The sequence below is a fragment of the Canis lupus genome, chromosome 35 (assembly GCF_048164855.1).
Source record: "Canis lupus baileyi chromosome 35, mCanLup2.hap1, whole genome shotgun sequence".
Lineage (NCBI taxonomy): Eukaryota > Metazoa > Chordata > Mammalia > Carnivora > Canidae > Canis > Canis lupus.
Window position 1 is genome coordinate 2,223,901 of NC_132872.1, and position 17,962 is coordinate 2,241,862.

Here is a 17,962-nt window from a genome sequence, read left to right on the forward strand (position 1 = left end):
TGCCGTAGAAGTTGAACTCCTTTCTTTTCCACGTATTTATCCTAAAAGTACTGATCGTAACATCTAGAAGCCATGGTATTCCATGTAGAGCGTTAGAAATTTGTTCACACAGTCAGCTTACAATAGCTAAATAAGTAATAACCTGCTAAATCAGACATCGACATAGGCTAGTTGGGCTTGGATAGTTGGTATCTGATGCCAGGCACGTAATAGAATTTTATGGGAGAAAAAAAAAAACAGCTGAGCAAATTCTATCCATTACCTTGATTTTTTTTTTTTTGAGTTGGAAAAAGATCACTGCTGTTCAGTTTTGGTGGTTAAACACCTCCATCTAGTTCAAGAACCACTGCCTGGAAGTGGAATGCCGTGACCGTTAGCTGTGGCCCCTGGTTGGTTGGAATGGTGTTTCCTTGGTGTCATTGTGCTGGGCAGTATTTAGTGCCGGACCCACCCCGGGGGACCAAGGAAGCATGCAGGCAGGTGGCTTCTCTGGGGGACGTGAGCTGCCTTAACAACATCGGAACCCGTTCTTTCCCCGCAGGTCAGCGGCGGTTGTGGGAGGCTGTGAAGAGGAGAAAGGCCATGTGCAAACGCAAGTCTTGGATGAGCAAGGTGCGTGGACGAGGAGCAAGTGGGGCGGGCAGCCTCACAGGCCTCCCTCTGAGGTCAGGCCTAGGAAACTCCTCCATTCCCAGGCGGGTGTCATCTGTACCTGGTACAGACCTCCCTCCTCCGGGGGTCTCCCTGGGCAGGGTGCTTGTAGAACCGCCTGGTTCTTGTACCCACCAGAGATGGCACGTGAGTAGCCCGTGTGCCACGATGGCTTCGTGTCCCCTCCTGCGGTGCAGGCGCTCTTTGACAAGTGCACCGTAACTTGAGCCCGTGCCCTGTCTGACTGTTGGGGCCAGTGTCCAGGGCAGCATGGTGCGGACTGTCTGGACCCAGGACATCTTTGCCTCGCTCCCCCCCTCCCCGCCCCGTCCAATCCCTGGTCCTCAGGGGGTTTCTCTGGACCTCTGGCCTGCTGACAGCTTCCTTCCCCAAGCCTGCCCCGCCACCCCCCCTTTGCCCTAATTTGGGTCCGTGGAGTGGTGAGTCCCTGGTCTGACTCAGTGGAACTTTGCCCATTGTCTGGAAGACAATGCAAGAGGAAGTGAACCAGCCAGGGCCTTCCCTCCCCACTCCTGGCCTCAAGGCTGGGGTGGGGGGTGCGTTACGGCAGAACAGCTGGACTGGGATTGGGCAGCCGAGATTTCCTGGCTGTGATCTGGCAAAGGGGCTGTCTCTTGGGAGCCTGTGGCCTTTTCTGGGGACACTGTCCTGGTCCCTTGCCCAGGTTTTAGGAAGGATGGGTTTGTTGGGGGGGTGAAGGCAGGAGGGAAGAGCCGTGCAGCGCCCCGGGATTCAGGGGTTGCACTGGGATTCAGGGATCGCCGATCCACCACCCAGGAGGCCTTGGGGTCAGTCAGTGAACCTCTCCAGACCTGAGGCCTGTCTTCAGGTAGAAGGCCGGGGGCACTTGGCCAGCTCACCTCACCAGGCAGTGGAGAGGGTCCCTCAAGATAAAGGCTGTGAGGACCTTGTCAGCCGAGCACTGCTCGCAGACATAAGGGAGCTCAGTTACGGAGAGGAGGGCAGAGCGGTGGCTAGAAGGGGCCCTTGGCTTGGAGACACCCCCTGCCCTGTGCAGATCAGCTCTGCCAACCTGTGCGGGGCAGAGGCCCAAGCGGACGGAGTCTGCAGTCTGAGGCCAAGGCCCGGATGCCCCAGTGGGGGTGGCCGAGTCCGACCCATGGGGCCACCTCCACTCCTGAGGGCCTCCTGTCCCCTGGCCTTGGGCCCCTTCCCTCCACAGCCTGGGCTGCAGAGTCCCCTCCAGTCTTCCTTTCACAGCTCTCGGCGCCCCTCCAGCCGCCCAGCTGTCTTCCCAGGCCCTGGCCCAGCAAGGCCTTGCTTCATCTGCACACACACCGCCCCCCCAACCCCCCCGCCAGCCCCGCCAGCACACACATTCACAGTCCAACCTCAGGCTCAAATTATCCTCTCCCCCTGGCAGGATGAAGGGCAGTCAGCTCCCCAGGGAGGGTGGAGACGGACAGCGCCAAATGGGCAACCCAGAGAAGGGGCCAGGGCTAAATATGGAAAGGGAGGTGTTTGTGGAGGGCCCCTCGGGCTCCTGCCCATCTGCTTGGGTTGGGGGCCAGAGTCTGTGCTGGGCAGGGGGACGGGGGGACAGGTGGTGCAGAGGATGGGTCTAGAGTGGCTTTGGGCTCCCCCTGGCCCCACAGCTGGGCGTGGGGTCACAGGCGTCACAAGCTGCACGGCTGTCAGGCCATTTCTGGCCCACACCCTGAGGCCACACTGAGACTGGGGGTTGCCATTTGAGGGTGTGGTCTGGAGGAGGGGTGGGCCTCCAGCCAGTCTGCACCCTGGCAGTTTGGCCACGCCAGGAGCTCTCTGGAGGCCTAGCGGACGACCCTGCGGGGCAGGACTGAGGACCGGCCCCGGGGCCTCCGGCTTCCATCTAGCCCCTGGCTGCCTTCAAACAGGTGTTCAGTGGAAAGCGACTGGAGGCTGAGTTCCCCCCTCATCACTCTCAGAGCACCTTCCGGAAGACCTCACCCACCCCGGGGGGCCCAGCAGGGGAGGGGCCCCTACAGAGCCTCACCTGCCTCATTGGGGAAAGGGACCTGCATCTATTCGAGAAGCTAGGAGATGGCTCCTTTGGCGTGGTGCGCAGGGGCGAGTGGGATGCCCCCTCGGGGAAGACGGTGAGCTTTCTGGGTCCTGTGGGGTGTGGCAGAGGGACAGGCCTCTTCAGGTACTCTGGCAGGTGCCCCCCTCTGCCGGGATGTGGACGGGGCTGGACGCAGTTCGAGGGGGGCTTGCTCTGGACGCCACGCTCAGGTTAACTAGACGGGTCTGACTTTCTTCAGTTATAAAAATAATTATTACAAAGGTTTGGAAATTGTTTTTAAAAATAAGGAAAAAGCGTTTGTAATCCCACGACTCAGAGGAAGCACAGTTAGTATTTCGGCTTCGTGCATTTTTACACCCGCGCGGAGCAGTGTAAGCAGGGATGGGAGGCAGGACCCGCCCGCATCCCCAGGAGGGAGCTCTTGCCCCTTCCCCCTAGTCTCCTCTTCCTCCGAGGGAAGCACTACGGGGATTTCTGCCGCCTGCCGCCGTACATTCGTTTTTTGGCATTATATTTACAACATTTTCAGTATTCCACTTTTACAACGACATTTGAACGTCTGTCATCACAGTGATGGCTGCTGTTTAACCTGGGCGTTCCCCACCCGCCTGGAAGGGGGGCCCAGGCCAGGCCGCAGGCCCCCGGGGCACGTTCACCCGCCCAGACCAGCAGCCCCCGGGCAGGGCTATTAGGACTAAGTTGGAGGGGGAGCAGGTGGGCTCAGAGTGTTGGGGCCTGAGGTCTGTCCTGACTCCTCCCCCCCATCCCCATCCCCATCCCCATCCCCATCCCTGCGGCGGGCAGATGAGTGTGGCTGTGAAGTGCCTGAAGCCTGACGTGCTGAGCCAGCCAGAGGCCATGGACGACTTCATCCGGGAGGTCAACGCCATGCACTCGCTTGACCATCGCAACCTCATTCGCCTCTATGGGGTGGTGCTCACACCGCCCATGAAGATGGTGAGCTCTGCGGGCAGCGGGTGGGTGCTCAGGTGGGGTCTCTGCGCCCCCAGAGGGGCCCGTCCCCCTGTCGGTGCTGTGTTCGCGCTCCGTCCAGGTGAAGGGGGCCCTGGTCCTCCACCTGCTGTGGCAAAGCGGCTCCTCGGGGCCTAACCTGGTGCTCTGTCCTCCGGAGCCCAAGTCCATCTTTGGGTTTTGTTTGTGCTCCTTGGCAGAGGGTTGCACTCATAGGAGGGGCCGGCCCTAGAGTTTCGTTTTTAGAATTTCTAATCTGAGCCTCTGTGGGTTGCTTCTCTCTGAGCCTCGGGTTCCCGTGCGACCTGGAGGGGGAGAGGCTGGGGAAGGCTGTAGAAGTCCTAGAGGTCCCCAGAGGGCAGGCTCAGGCCTTCAGGAGAGGGACTGGGAGCCCAGCATGGGGCACTGAGGGAGGGGCAGGGCTCGGTGGCACTTACTCCTCCTGCCTCCTCCATGGCCCCAGGTGACGGAGCTGGCGCCGCTAGGATCGTTGTTGGACCGGCTGCGCAAGCACCAGGGCCACTTCCTCCTGGGCACTCTGAGCCGCTACGCTGTGCAGGTGGCGGAGGGCATGGGCTACCTGGAGTCCAAGCGCTTTATTCACCGTGACCTGGCTGCCCGAAATCTGCTGTTGGCCACCCGTGACCTGGTCAAGATCGGGGACTTCGGGTTGATGCGTGCGCTACCCCAGAATGACGACCACTATGTCATGCAAGAGCATCGCAAGGTGCCCTTTGCCTGGTGAGGGACAGGTGCTGCTGGCTCACGGGGCCTGCCCCCCTCCCCCCCCCCCCCCCCCCCCCCCCCCCCCCCCGGTCCCTGCACACCCAGCCTCAGAGTTTCCGGGGCTTCGGTTCCCATAGTAGCCTCTGTCTTTCCTGGGCCCGGGGACCCTTCTTGTGTGTAGTCCATTCACTCATCCGCCCGGGGGAATTCTCTGGGCCCGGGTGCCAGGTACTGAGATGCACAGGGATGAGTGCCGTGGGGGCCCAGAAAGACTGCCCAGGAGGACTCTGTCATAGTCAGCTCCCCAAATACCAGACTTTATCAGAAGTTAGGCAGGCACACTGGTGGGTAAGTATGTTCCAGGTAGAGCTAGCTGCGGGCAGGGCCAGACCACGTCAGGGCCTGTAGGCTGACCAGGGACATTCACCTCACCAGGGTGGTACCTGGCCCTGCCCTGGCCCCGGCCCTGGTGTGAGACCGTCATGATCCACTGGTTCTGGAGGCACCCGAGGGGGTGTGTGGTCTCCTCGCTCTGGGGTACGACGAGTAGGTCGTGTTCTTGCCGGAAAATCCTCCTAACCTAGGATACACAGCCCCGCTCACAGTCGATCGTTTACGTAGGGTGACTACACGTTCCGGATTGTGTTGTTCTGGGGTCATTGATAGCACCCCCTTCATACCCAAGCATCCTGGTTTGAGTGGTAAACCATAGAGTCCCCTTACGGCAGCATGAAGCCAGCAGATCGTTGTTAGGTTTCCCAGATGAGGAACACCGGGCTTGCGGGTCTTGAGTGACTGTCCCTGGGCAGCGTCTCCCCCTCGCCCCCCACCTGAGTGGCCAGGCCGGCTCTCCAGTCCCAGGAGAGAGTCTGGTTCTCGGTCAGGTCAGCTTCCCCGTCACTCCGCACCTTGGCCCACCCAGGGACACCCCTTTGCCGGCTCCGCTGCACTGGGGGCATTTCTCTGGCTCACCCAAAAGGGGGTCCCACAGGGAGTGTGGGGTATTTGGGTGAAGCCAGTGTAAACGGTTTCCATCCATGTCAGTTCTTCCCCAAACCCTGTCCAAATCTCCCACCCACACCTTCCTGCTGAAATGACCCAAATCCCAGGATCCTGCCCCAAATCCGGAAATCGTCATCCTCCCACCACAATTAGAAAACAGCCTGAGATGTTATCCCCTCTCCTCCCCCTCACCAATTTCTGGAGCCTCTGACCTCTCCCCCGACTGCTTCCCTGACCTGCACACGTCACCCTCCTCCCGCCTGGGCTCCATGGGAATAAAGACAGGAGCGTAGATGATGTCCTCCGAGTCTGTGCATCCCATAGTCAGTAAGTCCTGTCCCTGTTCACGCGTGTCACCAACACCTACCGTTGAGCCTGGCGCACAGGGCTGCGATGTGCTGAGCGGCTGCTCTGTGTCCGTCGGGCTGATGGGGGTGGCTGTGCTCTGAGAGGCCTTCTGTTTGACCCCTACCTTTGCCAGGTGTGCCCCTGAGAGCCTGAAGACGCGCACCTTCTCCCACGCCAGTGACACCTGGATGTTTGGAGTGACGTTGTGGGAGATGTTCACCTACGGCCAGGAGCCCTGGATCGGCCTCAATGGCAGTCAGGTGAGGGGCCGGAGATGTGCTCCTGACGTGCCGGGCGGGGATTGACTTGCTTCCTGGCTCCCACCCGGCCCGTTGGAACTGGCTCCCGTTGGCTGGAATCCCTGTCCCCCATGCCCCGCGTCTCATGACCTCTCGAGCCGCTGAGCCAAGAGAGGGGCCCGCAGTGCTCCGGCCGGGGCCGCCCGAGGCTCGCTCGCGCTCTGCTCCCTTGCCGCGGCCACCTCTCCAGAGGCCCCCACCGGAGGCCCGGGGCTGGGCTCCCCGACACAGCTTTTCTTCGGGGTGCAGGCACGGCGGCCCACAGCTCCCGTTGTTCCATGGGCCTGAGGGAAGGTGGGGAGTGACGGGCTGGGTGCCCTGCTTGTGCTCCAACTGCACCGCCCCACCGCCAGATTCTGCATAAGATTGACAAGGAGGGGGAGCGTCTCCCGCGGCCGGAGGACTGCCCCCAGGATGTCTACAACGTCATGGTCCAGTGCTGGGCCCACAAGCCAGAGGACAGACCCACGTTCGTGGCTCTGCGGGACTTCCTGCTGGAGGTGAGGGCAGGTCTGTGCCCGGGGCTGGGGTGCCCATGCAGGGGCTCAGTCCCAGGGTGGGCACTGACCCCGCTCTGCCCCCAGGCCCAGCCCACCGACATGCGTGCCCTTCAGGACTTTGAGGAACCAGACAAGCTGCACATCCAGATGAACGACGTCATCACCGTCATCGAGGGAAGGTAGGGAGCACGGGGCCGGGCCTGCAGGGCCTTGAGGGGTGCGGGCTGCGGGTGGAGGGCCACGGCTCACAGCGCTGGGCGGCGGGGAAGGACGGGCCGGCCTCGCCTCACTGTCGGGCTCAGAGTTTCCCTGCACAGCACCACCTCCTTCACCCTTTTCCCACTCGGCTCGGCTCTGGCTGTGTGGGTCGGAGCCAAACTGCCGTTGGGGTGACGCGTAGGAAGTGGCTCGGCTTGGCCCCAGGGCCACCACCAGGGACTCTGGAGCTCCTGAACGTTCCTCTCCTCCTCTCCCCCTGCCCTCCCCTCCTCTCCCCTCCCCTCCCCTCCCCTCTCCTTCCCGCCTCCTCCCAGGACAGGGGCCCTGACTGCCCCCCCCGTGCCTAGCAGTAGCCCCCAAAGCAGCCTCTGCCCTCCCTTTGAGCCCCCGTCCCCATCCCGGGGCCCCCTCCCCACTCCGACCTCCTCCGCTGGGGTGCCCCCTGGGCTCCTCCGCCCCATCCCCATGCCGGGCCCTCTGTTCCTGACTCCTCCCCCCCGCCAACACCTGGGTGTCTGTCTCTGCCTCCAGCGGCATCTCCTGACTCATGGCTCCCACCTGGGGCCCCTGCTCAGGGCCTTCTGCCGAGGAGGCCCACCACCCCCACCCCACCCTCTGTTATCTGATCCCCAGGGCGGCTGAGGAACTGGTTGGGGCAGGGCAGGCTTGAGGTGCCTTTGGGGTAGGGGTGAGCCCAGAGGACCAGGAAGAGGCGCAAGGCGGAGGAAATCCCCGGTGCCCCTGCTCCTGTGACTCAGAGCCGGGCGGGGTGGGGGCTGGGGCTGGGGGTCACTTCCCACACAGCCCGTTGTGCTTAGACCTCAGGTCGAGGGGCCTGGGGCTTTTAGTGAAATCCTCTGCCTCGCGGGCGTCGGTTGGGGAGCTTCTGGGTGAGTCAGGGTGATGGGGGAGGCCCGGAGCCCCTGCGGTCCTGCAGACACGTGACCTGCCCTCGCTGTGGCCCCAGCACGGGGCCCCCTAGACTCTGGGCCCCGGATCTGGGAGCGCGAATGACATCTCGGTCGGGTGTGGGGGTAGCGGTTTGGGGAGTTAGTGGTGGGGGAGAGAAGCCAACAGCTTCCAGGAGGAGAGAGGCACAGGGGTCAGGGAGGAAGATAGTCTGTGGGTCTGGGGCTGAGGCGCCAGACGGGACCGTAGGCATGGCTCTCGGGAGCCTTCTGGAAAGAGGAAGATGAGAGCGGAGGCCCGCCTGGAGGGGGGCGCATGTGGGCCCGTAAGCCCGAGGCTGGGCCTGTATCCGTGCCCACGGCCAGGAGCCCGAGCTCTGCGCCTCCCCGCTCATGCCCCATGGCCCCAGATTTTTACCTCCGCCCGTCCCTTGCTGTCAGTGGGGCCCCAGGGTTCCCCAGGGAGTGACTCAGTTGCTTCTTGGTTCGGGGGCGTGTGTCTGGAGCTGGTGGCCTGGGTGCAGGTGGGGCCCCGGGGGAGCCACTCCTCTGGAGGCACCGTGCCCCGCCCCGGCGTCCCGGGCTCCCATTGGCCCCAGCTGCTGGCTCCGCGGCCGCCTTGCCAGTGTGGGCTCGCTGGGCTCCTCCTCGGGGGCCAGGGCCGGCGTGGGCCACGGCGCCCGCTCGCGTTCCTGGAGCTGCTCGGAGGGGGGAGCTGAGGGGCAGAGGCCAAGGCGGCCGGTGAGGCCTGGGGGTGGGCCTGGGTGCGGGGCCCCTGTTTCCTCAGCACCCAGACGTCTCTGTGTGTGTTTGGCTCACGGTCTCCCCGCCTCCGGTGGACGGGCTCTGTTCACGGTCTCTTGGGTCTGGCTCCTGCGTGTGCGTCTCTGCTTCTCCGTCTCCCCAGCCTGGCTCGCCGCTCTGTTTCTGCTCCTCCACTGGCCCTGTGCTCCTCTTGCTTCAGAGGTGCTGGCGTTGTTTCCAGGTCGAGTCTGGGACCCCCTGGCCCCCGGCTCTGGCTGGTTCTGGAGGCTCAGTGCCTCTCAGGGTACCGGGCACCGGGCAGAGAGGACAGCTCGATGTTGCCTGGGGCTTGTGACTCGGCGTCTGGATGGAGGGATGGATGACGAACTGGTCTTTTCCAGGGGGTCTGACTTGGAAGCTGGGGCAGCCGGCAGCATTTTCATGCTCTGTTCTTAGAGAACCAGAGAAAGGAGACTGAGGATTTGAAATCCTTCCTCGGGGCCTTGGCCTGGCCTGATCCCCGGAGCCTCTGCTTCCAGTGGTAGGTGGGGGGGAAGCAAGGGCCCGTGTTGTCCCTTAAAACCAGGGGCCGCCCGGGTCACTCAGAAGTGAGTGGGGCAGTGTCTTGAGCAGAATGTCTAAGCAACATTTACCAGCCACTTCTGGACTGGACCGCCGTGGGCCGGGACGGGGACAGGGCGCTGAAATTTCCAGAAGCCGGTCCCCGATAGAGCAGGGCCAGCCTTAGGCAATTCTCAGCCCAGACCTCAGTTTCCCAGGTACCGCCCACCTCTTGCCTGTCCCAGGCCACTGACGGGGCCGCAGGAAATAGAAAGTCCGTGCTGGAGACGCGGGTCCTTTTCTCTTCCCCCAGGGACTTGTCCGCGTCGTGGTGTCTGCCCTCGGTGGGCCCGACTCTCCCTTTGCTGTGGACACTCTGGCCTTTTTGTGGAGGGGGAGCGGGTGTGGCCAGTGCAGGCCGGGTGGCAAGGGTAGCCTCAGGCCTTTCTGAGCCGCTGGCACCTGGTCCCCCCACCCCCACCTCGGGGGCTAGGCAGGTGGTGCAGGGCGGCATCGGCCGTCTCAGGAGATACGTTTGAGCCTGGTCGGGAGGATGCTGCTTCCGAGTGTGCTTGGGATGTGATTCCCAAGAGTGTCCCCCCTCTCTTTTTTTTTTTTTTTTTTTTAAGATTTTATTTATTTATTCATGAGAGCTGCAGAGAGAGAGGCAGAGACCCAGGCTGAGGGAGAAGCAGGCTCCCTGCAGGGACTCCGACGCCGGACTCGATCCCAGGACCCTGGGGTGACACCCTGGGCCGAAGGCAGCTGCTCCACTGCGGAGCCCCTGGGCGCCCTATGAGTGTCTCCCCCTTACACGTGCTCTGAACCCCCAACTCCCCCTCCCCAGTAGCAAAGTGTTGGTGGGAAATGACGTCGGGACTCCCGCAGGCAGTCCCGGGGCTCTTGCCTCGGCCGCACCTGTAGTAAAGGGAGGTGGCTTGGCCTCTGTCCTCTCCGAAGCGTGTCCGGAGGAGCCAGCATGACGCTGCGGCTGTGCTCGGGGAAGGCGTGGAGGCAGTGACCTGCCAGCGTGGCCTTGCTCGGGGTCCACAGGGAGGACGTGGTCACGGGGCGGCCCCGGCCTTGGACGCGGGCCCGATTTCTGGCCCCGCCGGCCGCCTCCGCTGCCGCTCAGCCAGGTTGGCGAGCACGTCGGAGGGGGTGTGGAGGGCAGAGTCCGCCGTCCGGCCCGGGGGTGTCCGAGAGGGTCCCCGGAGGGCCACGCAGAACCCAGGGAGCCAGTGGGGATGGGGGGGGGCAGCGGGGCGGCAGGGGCGGGGTCCCCGGCGGCGGGCGCCCGCCTTCGTCCTGCTTCAGGGGAGCACGGCAGCCGCAGCCAGCCCTGGGCCGCAGTGTCCCGCGACGTCTCGCCTCGGAGTGGCCCTGCCGTTCGCGGTGGGCGCCGTCCCTCCCTGGGTGTCGTCCTGCCTTCTTCCCTCGCCTCCCGCCCTTCCCACCCCGGGGGGCTGGTCAGCGGCTCTGTATGGGGAGGCCGGGCTCCCGGCTCACCCCCCACCCCCTTGGCTTCCCGAGCGCTGCTGTGCTCGTGGGCTTCCACTTGCGGTCTCCACGGCAGGCAGTGGGAGGTCATGCCGCTCCCGGGGGCCTCGTCCCCTCACGGACGAGGATCCAGGAGCTCGGCCTCCATCCCCCCTCGGCCCCTGCAGCCCGGCTGCAGTTTGGAGGGGCCCCTCGGCGCTCGGGGCGCGCGGCCGGGGGTTGGCCGGGTGTGTGCACGCCCACCACGGCGGCGTGAGGCCAGCACCGCCTCTGCCTCGGCTCAGACCCTGCCCGTGTGGTCAGCTGTGGGTGACCCCAGCGCAGATGCAGGAGCTGCAGCCTGCCACTCGGAGTGTCCGGGGGGCCCCTTCCTGCCCCGGCCCCCACCCCAGCCCCGGGCTTAGGCTACATTAGCAGAGCTTTCGTGTCTGAGATCAGAGTGAGGAGCAGGAGCTCCCGTGGTTCGGCTGTACTGGGAAGCTAGGCCGCTTCCAGACCCCGTATTTAAGACAAGAGTTCCCCAGGAGATGGACAGGCATAAGGGCAGGTGTCCCACACCCCTGCCCGGAGGTTGTGAAGGGCCCTGGACACACAGAAGTGATGGGAAGGCGTGGCTTGCTCCGAGCGCTCCCAAATGCACCAGGGGCTGCGTGCCCACGGCGAGTGTGGCCGGAGGGCTTGGCTGCGAGGCCACTAGTGCAAGGCCGTCGTGCTGCTTTGGCGTCTCCAGCTCCAGCCTGGCGTATCCAGGATGCCTGGATCCTGGGCTGAGGAGCAGGGCCCGGTGGCCAGAGGCTGGGGGTCCAGGCCTTGCCAGGAGGAGGGAGGTGAGGGGCTCGGTAGGAAGGGAGCCGGCTTGCAGACTAACGACAGAATTTGATCCTGGGTCTGCTGCGATGTGTCTGGGAACTCCGGGCAAGCCTGGTCGCTTGTTGGAACCCGTTTCCTGATCTGTAAACTGTAGAAAAAACTGTGGGACCCCCCTCGGTATCTGAGGGTAAGGTGTGTGCGGCCAGCCGGGCCCTGCACTCAGACCACCCTGGTGTCGGGCCGTACGCCCTCCGGTCCCCTTGTGCCGAGGTGGCCAGGCGGCAGCGAGGCTGGAGGCAGCTGGGTTTGGAGAGGGTCCCACGCCCTGGGGCCGCCCCAGTGCACTGGTGCTCACCGCGTGGTCTCTGTTGGGCAGGGCGGAGAACTACTGGTGGCGCGGCCAGAACACGCGGACGCTGTGTGTGGGGCCCTTCCCTCGCAACGTGGTGACCTCCGTGGCTGGCCTGTCGGCCCAGGACATCAGTCAGCCGCTGCAGAACAGCTTCATCCACACGGGACATGGCGACAGCGACCCCCGCCACTGCTGGGGCTTCCCCGACAAGATTGACGAGTGAGTGCGCCGGGGTGGGCTGTGGCCTGTGGCGCCAGAGTCTGCAGCCCCCAGAAGCCGTCCCTGCAGGCTCAAGGGGGGGGCGGTGTCGGGAGCCCAAGGATGGTTGGTGCCACCCCACCTGTCTCGGAACCACCTTTGGAAGGGCTTCAGCAGGAACGCCTGTGTCACGCTCCCTGGTGTTGGGGCGGTAGTGGCCCTGCTTACCCCGCACGGTCCTGGAGACCCAGCCTCCTGGGTCAAGCCCTGGGGGTGCACACAGGCCCAGGGGACACGCCGCTGTGTCCTGGGGAGGGGGGCGTAGACAAAGAGCTCCCTGTGGGGAGACTCCAGAGGGAAGGTTTGGCAGCTGCCCTGCTTGCCTGCTCACTCTGCACTTGGGGGGCCCCGGGGGGGCTCAGTGTCCTTTAAGTGAAAGGAGGAGGTCCCTGGGGGGGCATCCGGAGGACACAGGAAGAGAAGTAGTCCCTTCCCGGGTACCCTGCCCCAGCGAGCCTCCCGGCAGCTCCTGAGCGAGCGCCCGCTTCATGCCTCCTTGCTGGCAGCGGGGGCTCCCGGCAGCCCTTCCTGCTCTGGCTTCTGGGGCACAGGGAGGCAGGCCGTCCCCCTCGCCCTCGCCCTCGCCCCCCAACGCGGAGCCTGGGAGAGCAACCGCTGCCTCCTACGTCCCAGGAGCCAGCACGAGCCTGAGGGAAGGGGCGAGCTGTGTAGAGGCCCTCTGGCCCGCTCCTGGCGTGCTGCGGCCAGCCCAGCCCGGTCCTCCAGGCTTTCCTCAGCCCCGGGCCTAAGTGCCAGGGCCTGACAGTCCGCACGGGGGCTGGGAGGGTGACCGGGGAGCAAGCCAGGTGGCCCAGCCCCCCTTCTGCCTGGTGGGGGAGAGAGGGGCCTCCTGCGCCCCCGACGGCGTGGTGCGGCCCGATGCCTCTGGGCCCGGTGGGTCAGAAGAGCACGTGTGGGCAGGTGACGGCCAGGCGTGGGTTGGGGCGCCGCGGCAGTTGCAGGGGTCGGGGTCAGGAGCTCCGTCTCTGCCCTCCCCACAGCTCCCGGCCCGTGTAGTCTTCGGGGAGCTGCCGTGAGTTGGGGGTCCTGGGCTCCCGACCCAGGTTCTTGGCGGGGCTTGGCTCAGGTGGTTCTCTGCGTGCACTCAGGGTTCTGGTCTCGGCCTGGCCCCGGGCATCTCCTCCCCCTGGGGCCGCTCCACGTGCCTCCCCCAGCCCCACCATCTGACCCGGTCGTCCTCCCACAGACTGTATCTGGGAAACCCCATGGATCCTCCTGACCTGCTGAGCGTGGAACTGAGCACCCCCCGGCCCACCCAGCATCTAGGAAGGCTGAAAAGTAAGAGCCCGGCCTCCCTCCCGGCGCCCCCTTGTGCGTCCCCCGGCCCACCCAGCATCTAGGAAGGCTGAAAAGTAAGAGTCCGGCCTCCCTCCCGGCGCCCCCTTGTGCGTCCGCTGCCCAGTAGCAGGCTGCCCTGGCTCCGGGACAGTGGGGTCAGGGCTGCAGGGGGACAGCTGTGCCCTGGCTCCGGCTGGCTGTGGGTGCAAGACGAGAGGCCGCTGCATCCGCTGAGGTGGGCATCCCCGGCTGGCCGTGTTGGCCTGCCCGCCGCAGCGTCCCCCTCTCTCCTCCCCACGCACTCAGATCCTGCCTTTCCTCACTCCCCCTAAGCCTGCTGTCCTCTCCCGAGCCAAAACCACCCCGCAGGCTTCACGCTGGCCAGGAGCCTCATCCACCTCCCGGATCCTGTGCCTGTCGTTCTGGAACGCGGGCTCCCCCCATCCTGCCGCCCCACTGCTTCCCATTGCTGTTGGGTTTGTACTGTTGGCTCGGCCCCTGTTCACCACCCTCTCTCTGTCTCTCTCCACGCTGCCCTCCTGTCTGTCTGTCTTCTCTCCCCTGTCTCGCCCGCTCTGTCCCTTCTGCTCTCCGCATGGCCTTTCTTGCAGGGGAGCCTCCACCTCGCCCACCTCAGCCTGCCATCTTCGCTCAGAGTAAGTGGGGCCGGTCTCGAAGCCTTGGCCCCTGCCCCTGCCCCTGCCCCCTCTCTCCTCTCATTCCTCCTCTCCTGGAAGGTACAGCGCCCTGGTGGGCTGGCGGGGTGGCGGGGGGGCGGGGGGCATGCCGTGTGTGCTGTGAGCTTTGGCTGCTGACCTGGCCCAGCATGCCTGCCTCTCCCCCGACCCCCCAAAGCCCAGGCTTCTGGAGCAAGTGTGTGGTCCCGGCGCCCGCCTCTCCACCGTCACGCGGCCTGGTCCCGCTCCCTCTGGGACCCGCAGATGCCGTGTCGGGGCTTCACGGTGCTTGGTCAGGAGCTCTGTGCTCTCCGAGGACAGCTCCTGTTGCCCTTGATGGTGGGGGATTGTCCGTGGCCCCCGCCTGCACTAATGGTGTGCGTAATGGGGTGGGGATATGGGGTTACCAGCCGGGGCCCAGGAGTCTGGGGCGTTCGGGGCCTTGTGTGTCGGGGTATCATATGGCTGTGAGGTACCGCTTGCTCTAGCTGAGATGGAGGCAGGGGTCCATGAGCCCATGTGGAGAACTGAGTGTCCGGAGCAGGTTCTGTCCTCCTGTTGGAACAGGGTTGGTGTGCGTGGAGGAATTTGGCAGCCGAGGGGCTAATCTCTGGGGGCGTTGGGAGTGGGGGGCGGGGGAGGGTACTTGTCTCTCTTCCCTGTCCCCCTGCCTGACACTGCCTTCCCGGTGGGGTCTCCCTCCCTCTCCTAGAGCCAACCTATGACCCTGTGAGTGAGGACCAGGACCCCCTGTCCAGCGACTTCAAGAGGCTGGGCCTCCGGAAACCAGCCCTGACCCGTGGGCTGTGGCTCGCGAAGCCCTCCGCTCGGGTGCCCGGCACCAAGGCGGGTCGTGGCGGTGGGGGCGAGGTCACGCTCATTGACTTTGGCGAGGAGCCCGTCGTCCCCACCCCCCGGCCCTGCGCGCCCTCACTGGCGCAGCTGGCCATGGATGCCTGTTCCTTACTGGACAAGACCCCGCCGCAGAGCCCCACGCGGGCCCTGCCCCGGCCCCTGCACCCCACGCCCGTGGTGGACTGGGACGCCCGCCCGCTGCCCCCGCCTCCTGCCTACGACGATGTGGCCCAGGACGAGGATGACTTCGAGGTCTGCTCCATCAACAGCACCCTGGTGGGTGCAGGGGTCCGCACTGGGCCCAGCCAGGGCGAAACCAATTACGCCTTTGTGCCTGAGCAGGCACAGCTGCTCCCTCCCCTGGAGGACAATCTGTTCCTCCCACCCCAGGGTGGGAGCAAGCCGCCCAACTCGGCCCAGACCGCAGAGATCTTCCAGGCGCTGCAGCAGGAGTGCATGCGGCAGCTGCAGGTCCCGGCTGGCTCCCTGAGCCCTCCTCCTGGCCCGGCCCCAGCGGGTGAGGACAAGCCCCAGGTGCCCCCCCGCGTGCCCATTCCCCCGAGGCCCACCCGCCCACGGGGCGAGCTGTCTCCAGCCCCCTCAGGCGAGGAGGAGATAGGGCGGTGGCCTGGACCCGCCTCCCCTCCCCGGGTGCCTCCCCGGGAGCCCCTGTCCCCTCAAGGCTCACGGACCCCTAGCCCCCTGGTTCCACCCGGCGGCTCCCCGCTGCCACCTCGGCTCTCCAGCTCACCTGGGAAGACCATGCCCACCACCCAGAGCTTCGCCTCCGACCCCAAGTACGCCACACCCCAAGTGATCCAGGCACCCGGCCCGCGGGCTGGTCCCTGCATCCTGCCCATTGTCCGCGATGGCAAGAAGGTCAGCAGCACCCACTACTACCTGCTGCCCGAGCGCCCACCCTACCTGGAACGCTATCAGCGCTTCCTGCGTGAGGCTCAGAGCCCTGAAGAGCCGGCCCCCCTGCCCGTGCCCCTGCTGCTGCCCCCGCCCAGCACCCCGGCTCCTGCTGCCCCCACTGCCACCGTTCGACCGATGCCCCAGGCCGCCCCCGATCCCAAGGCCAACTTCTCCACCAACAACAGTAATCCAGGGCCCCGGCCACCAGCCCTGCGGGCCGCTGCTCGGCTGCCACAGAGGGGCTGCCCTGGGGACGGGCCGGAGGCTGGACGGCCGGCAGACAAGGTCCAGATGGTGAGCACCAGGCCCGGCTGCTGGGCGGAGGGGCGGGGCCTGAGGGCCCCAGAGGAATGGGCCCAGGCGGTGCTGACGGGTAGGTGGGTGGGTGTGCCCAGCTGCAGGCCATGGTGCATGGGGTGACCACAGAGGAGTGCCAGGCGGCCCTGCAGAGCCACAGCTGGAGCGTGCAGAGGGCTGCACAGTATCTGAAGGTACCCCCACCTCCCGCCCACTCTGGCTTTCAGGGACCCTGAAGACTGGCTCTGCCGCTCTCACCTCCCCTGACCCCTCCCTGCCATCCTGCCTCTGGCTCTCCTCTGCCCCCACCCTGGCTGGTGCCCTTCAGCCCCAGCGTGTCCCATGGCACCACCCTCTGCTCCTCAGGTGGAGCAGCTCTTTGGGTTGGGTCTGCGGCCGCGAAGCGAGTGCCACAAAGTGCTGGAGATGTGCGACTGGAACTTGGAGCAGGCTGGCTGCCACCTGCTGGGCTCCTGCGGCCCTGCCCACCACAAGTGAGTGAGCGCCCCCCCACTCGGCCCCGGGGTCCCCCAGCTTGGGGGGGGATGGCGGCCCATGCTGCGGGGCAGGCAGTTCCGGGTGAAAGAAGTTTCTTCTAAGCCCGCTTAGATGTTTCAGCACCTGGTCCGGATGAACTTGGGGGTCCGAGGAGCCCCTGCCCCGTGGGGGCTTCCTCAGGCTTTACGGTGCCCGCCGCCCTCTGGCCGTCTCAGCAGCAACACTGCTGTCTTTTTTTTTTTTTTTTTTTTTTGAAGCTAGAACACATCCCAGGGTGGTAAATTCCAAAATTATTGCTGACTCTTCAGCTAGATTCGCCTGGTACTAGGAGGCCCGCTCGTGCCCACCCGCACTAGCCGTTCTGTACCCTTGACAGAGGGGCTTTCTGGTTGTTTCCCCTCCTGTAGGCGCTGAGGTGTCTGGAGAGCCAGAGGGTCTGTCCTGAAGGAATCACTTGAGTCTGTCCATCTGACAAGGGTGGGGAGGTCCCCCCCCAGCCCGGAGGACCTGCTGCCACTTGCTGCTCCTAGTGGCGGAGCAAGGCCAAGGCAGCAGGAGACTGGGAGCCCCGCCTTGCCGTCCCCCCTCACCCAGTGCTGTCCCTGCAACTTTGGATCAGCTCTTGGTGCCCCTGGCCAAGGGGTAGGAAGGAGCCCTGTGAAGGCGGGCCTGGGGGCGGCCTCCGCGGGCCCTGCAGGCGAGCTGCCCCTGCGCCAGCCCCTGGTGGGGGCCTGGGGCGGGAGAGTGTCCCCAGGCTCTGCCGCCGCCGGGGAAGCCAGGCTTGACCCATGCCGGGAGGATGTGCTGGCCCCACAGAAGGGGGCCAGCACCCAGCAGGCCCTCAGGGCAGCGCCCTTCTCCAGGGATCTCCTGGTGGGCATTGGGATGTCGGAGAGAATGTGACTTGTGGCCACACCATGGATACGTTATGGGACTTGGCAGGTCTTAGGATCTTGTGCCTGGAAATAGCCCTAGGTGGCTGAGGAAGCAGAGCAAGGGTGCCAGATTGTTCTTTGGCAGGGACCAGGGCCCAAGGCCCCAGGGTTGGAAGGAGACCAAGGGGGCAGCTGCCCTGGAGGGACACCAGCGCTTCCTCTTTGACCCAGCTCCTCCCCTGTGCTGTTCCGTGTTTTCCTGCCAGCGTCTGCCACCAAAGTTGCTGCCCCGGCTATGGATCCCTGCTTCTTCCAGAGAAATAAAGCTAGTTTCTATTTTATGTTACTTCCTTGTCCCTGCCTGTGTCTTTGCCTCTCGGGCAACAGCCTGAGGTCCCCGAGGTCCCCCGGCGGGGGGTGGGGGGGGTGGGGGGACAGCATCAGTCAGCAGCAGGCCTCGGGGCGCCCCCTGTGGACAGAGGGGGGAAGTGCGGCCTGGGTGACCCTCAGGGTGCTCTCCCCTTCGGGGTTCACCCCCAGCCCCCCGAGTTCTTGCTCCGAGCTCCAGAGGGCAGGACGCGCTGCCGGAGCGGGTGGAGCAGCTCACTTAGCTGGAGCTAAGGCAACGTCCGAACAAGGAGAGCTT

The 17,962-nt window shown here is 65.1% G+C and overlaps 1 protein-coding gene across 20 annotated transcripts in view; it reads left to right on the plus strand.

Annotated features, from left to right (window-relative positions):
• The window catches only part of TNK2 (tyrosine kinase non receptor 2), a 42,748-nt gene extending 25,086 nt beyond the window's left edge, over window positions 1–17,662 (plus strand). For 7 of the 20 annotated variants that reach the window (XM_072812205.1, XM_072812216.1, XM_072812202.1 and 4 more), the window contains exons 3-16: window positions 542–612; window positions 2,550–2,771; window positions 3,503–3,655; window positions 4,134–4,411; window positions 5,880–6,006; window positions 6,399–6,545; window positions 6,630–6,724; window positions 11,664–11,858; window positions 13,105–13,196; window positions 13,808–13,933; window positions 14,586–15,940; window positions 16,042–16,137; window positions 16,310–16,437; window positions 16,849–17,662. In XM_072812205.1, the coding sequence (XP_072668306.1) occupies window positions 542–612; window positions 2,550–2,771; window positions 3,503–3,655; window positions 4,134–4,411; window positions 5,880–6,006; window positions 6,399–6,545; window positions 6,630–6,724; window positions 11,664–11,858; window positions 13,105–13,196; window positions 13,808–13,933; window positions 14,586–15,940; window positions 16,042–16,137; window positions 16,310–16,437; window positions 16,849–16,855 (3,092 nt within the window). In that variant the 3' untranslated portion in view covers window positions 16,856–17,662. Of the gene's footprint in view, window positions 1–341; window positions 390–541; window positions 613–2,549; window positions 2,772–3,502; window positions 3,656–4,133; window positions 4,412–5,879; window positions 6,007–6,398; window positions 6,546–6,629; window positions 6,725–11,663; window positions 11,859–13,104; window positions 13,197–13,807; window positions 13,934–14,585; window positions 15,941–16,041; window positions 16,138–16,170; window positions 16,442–16,848 lie in introns of those variants that run through there. The other 13 variants (XM_072812217.1, XM_072812204.1, XM_072812219.1 and 10 more) reach the window with 10 other exon arrangements.
• Window positions 17,663–17,962: the final 300 nt, after the last annotated feature.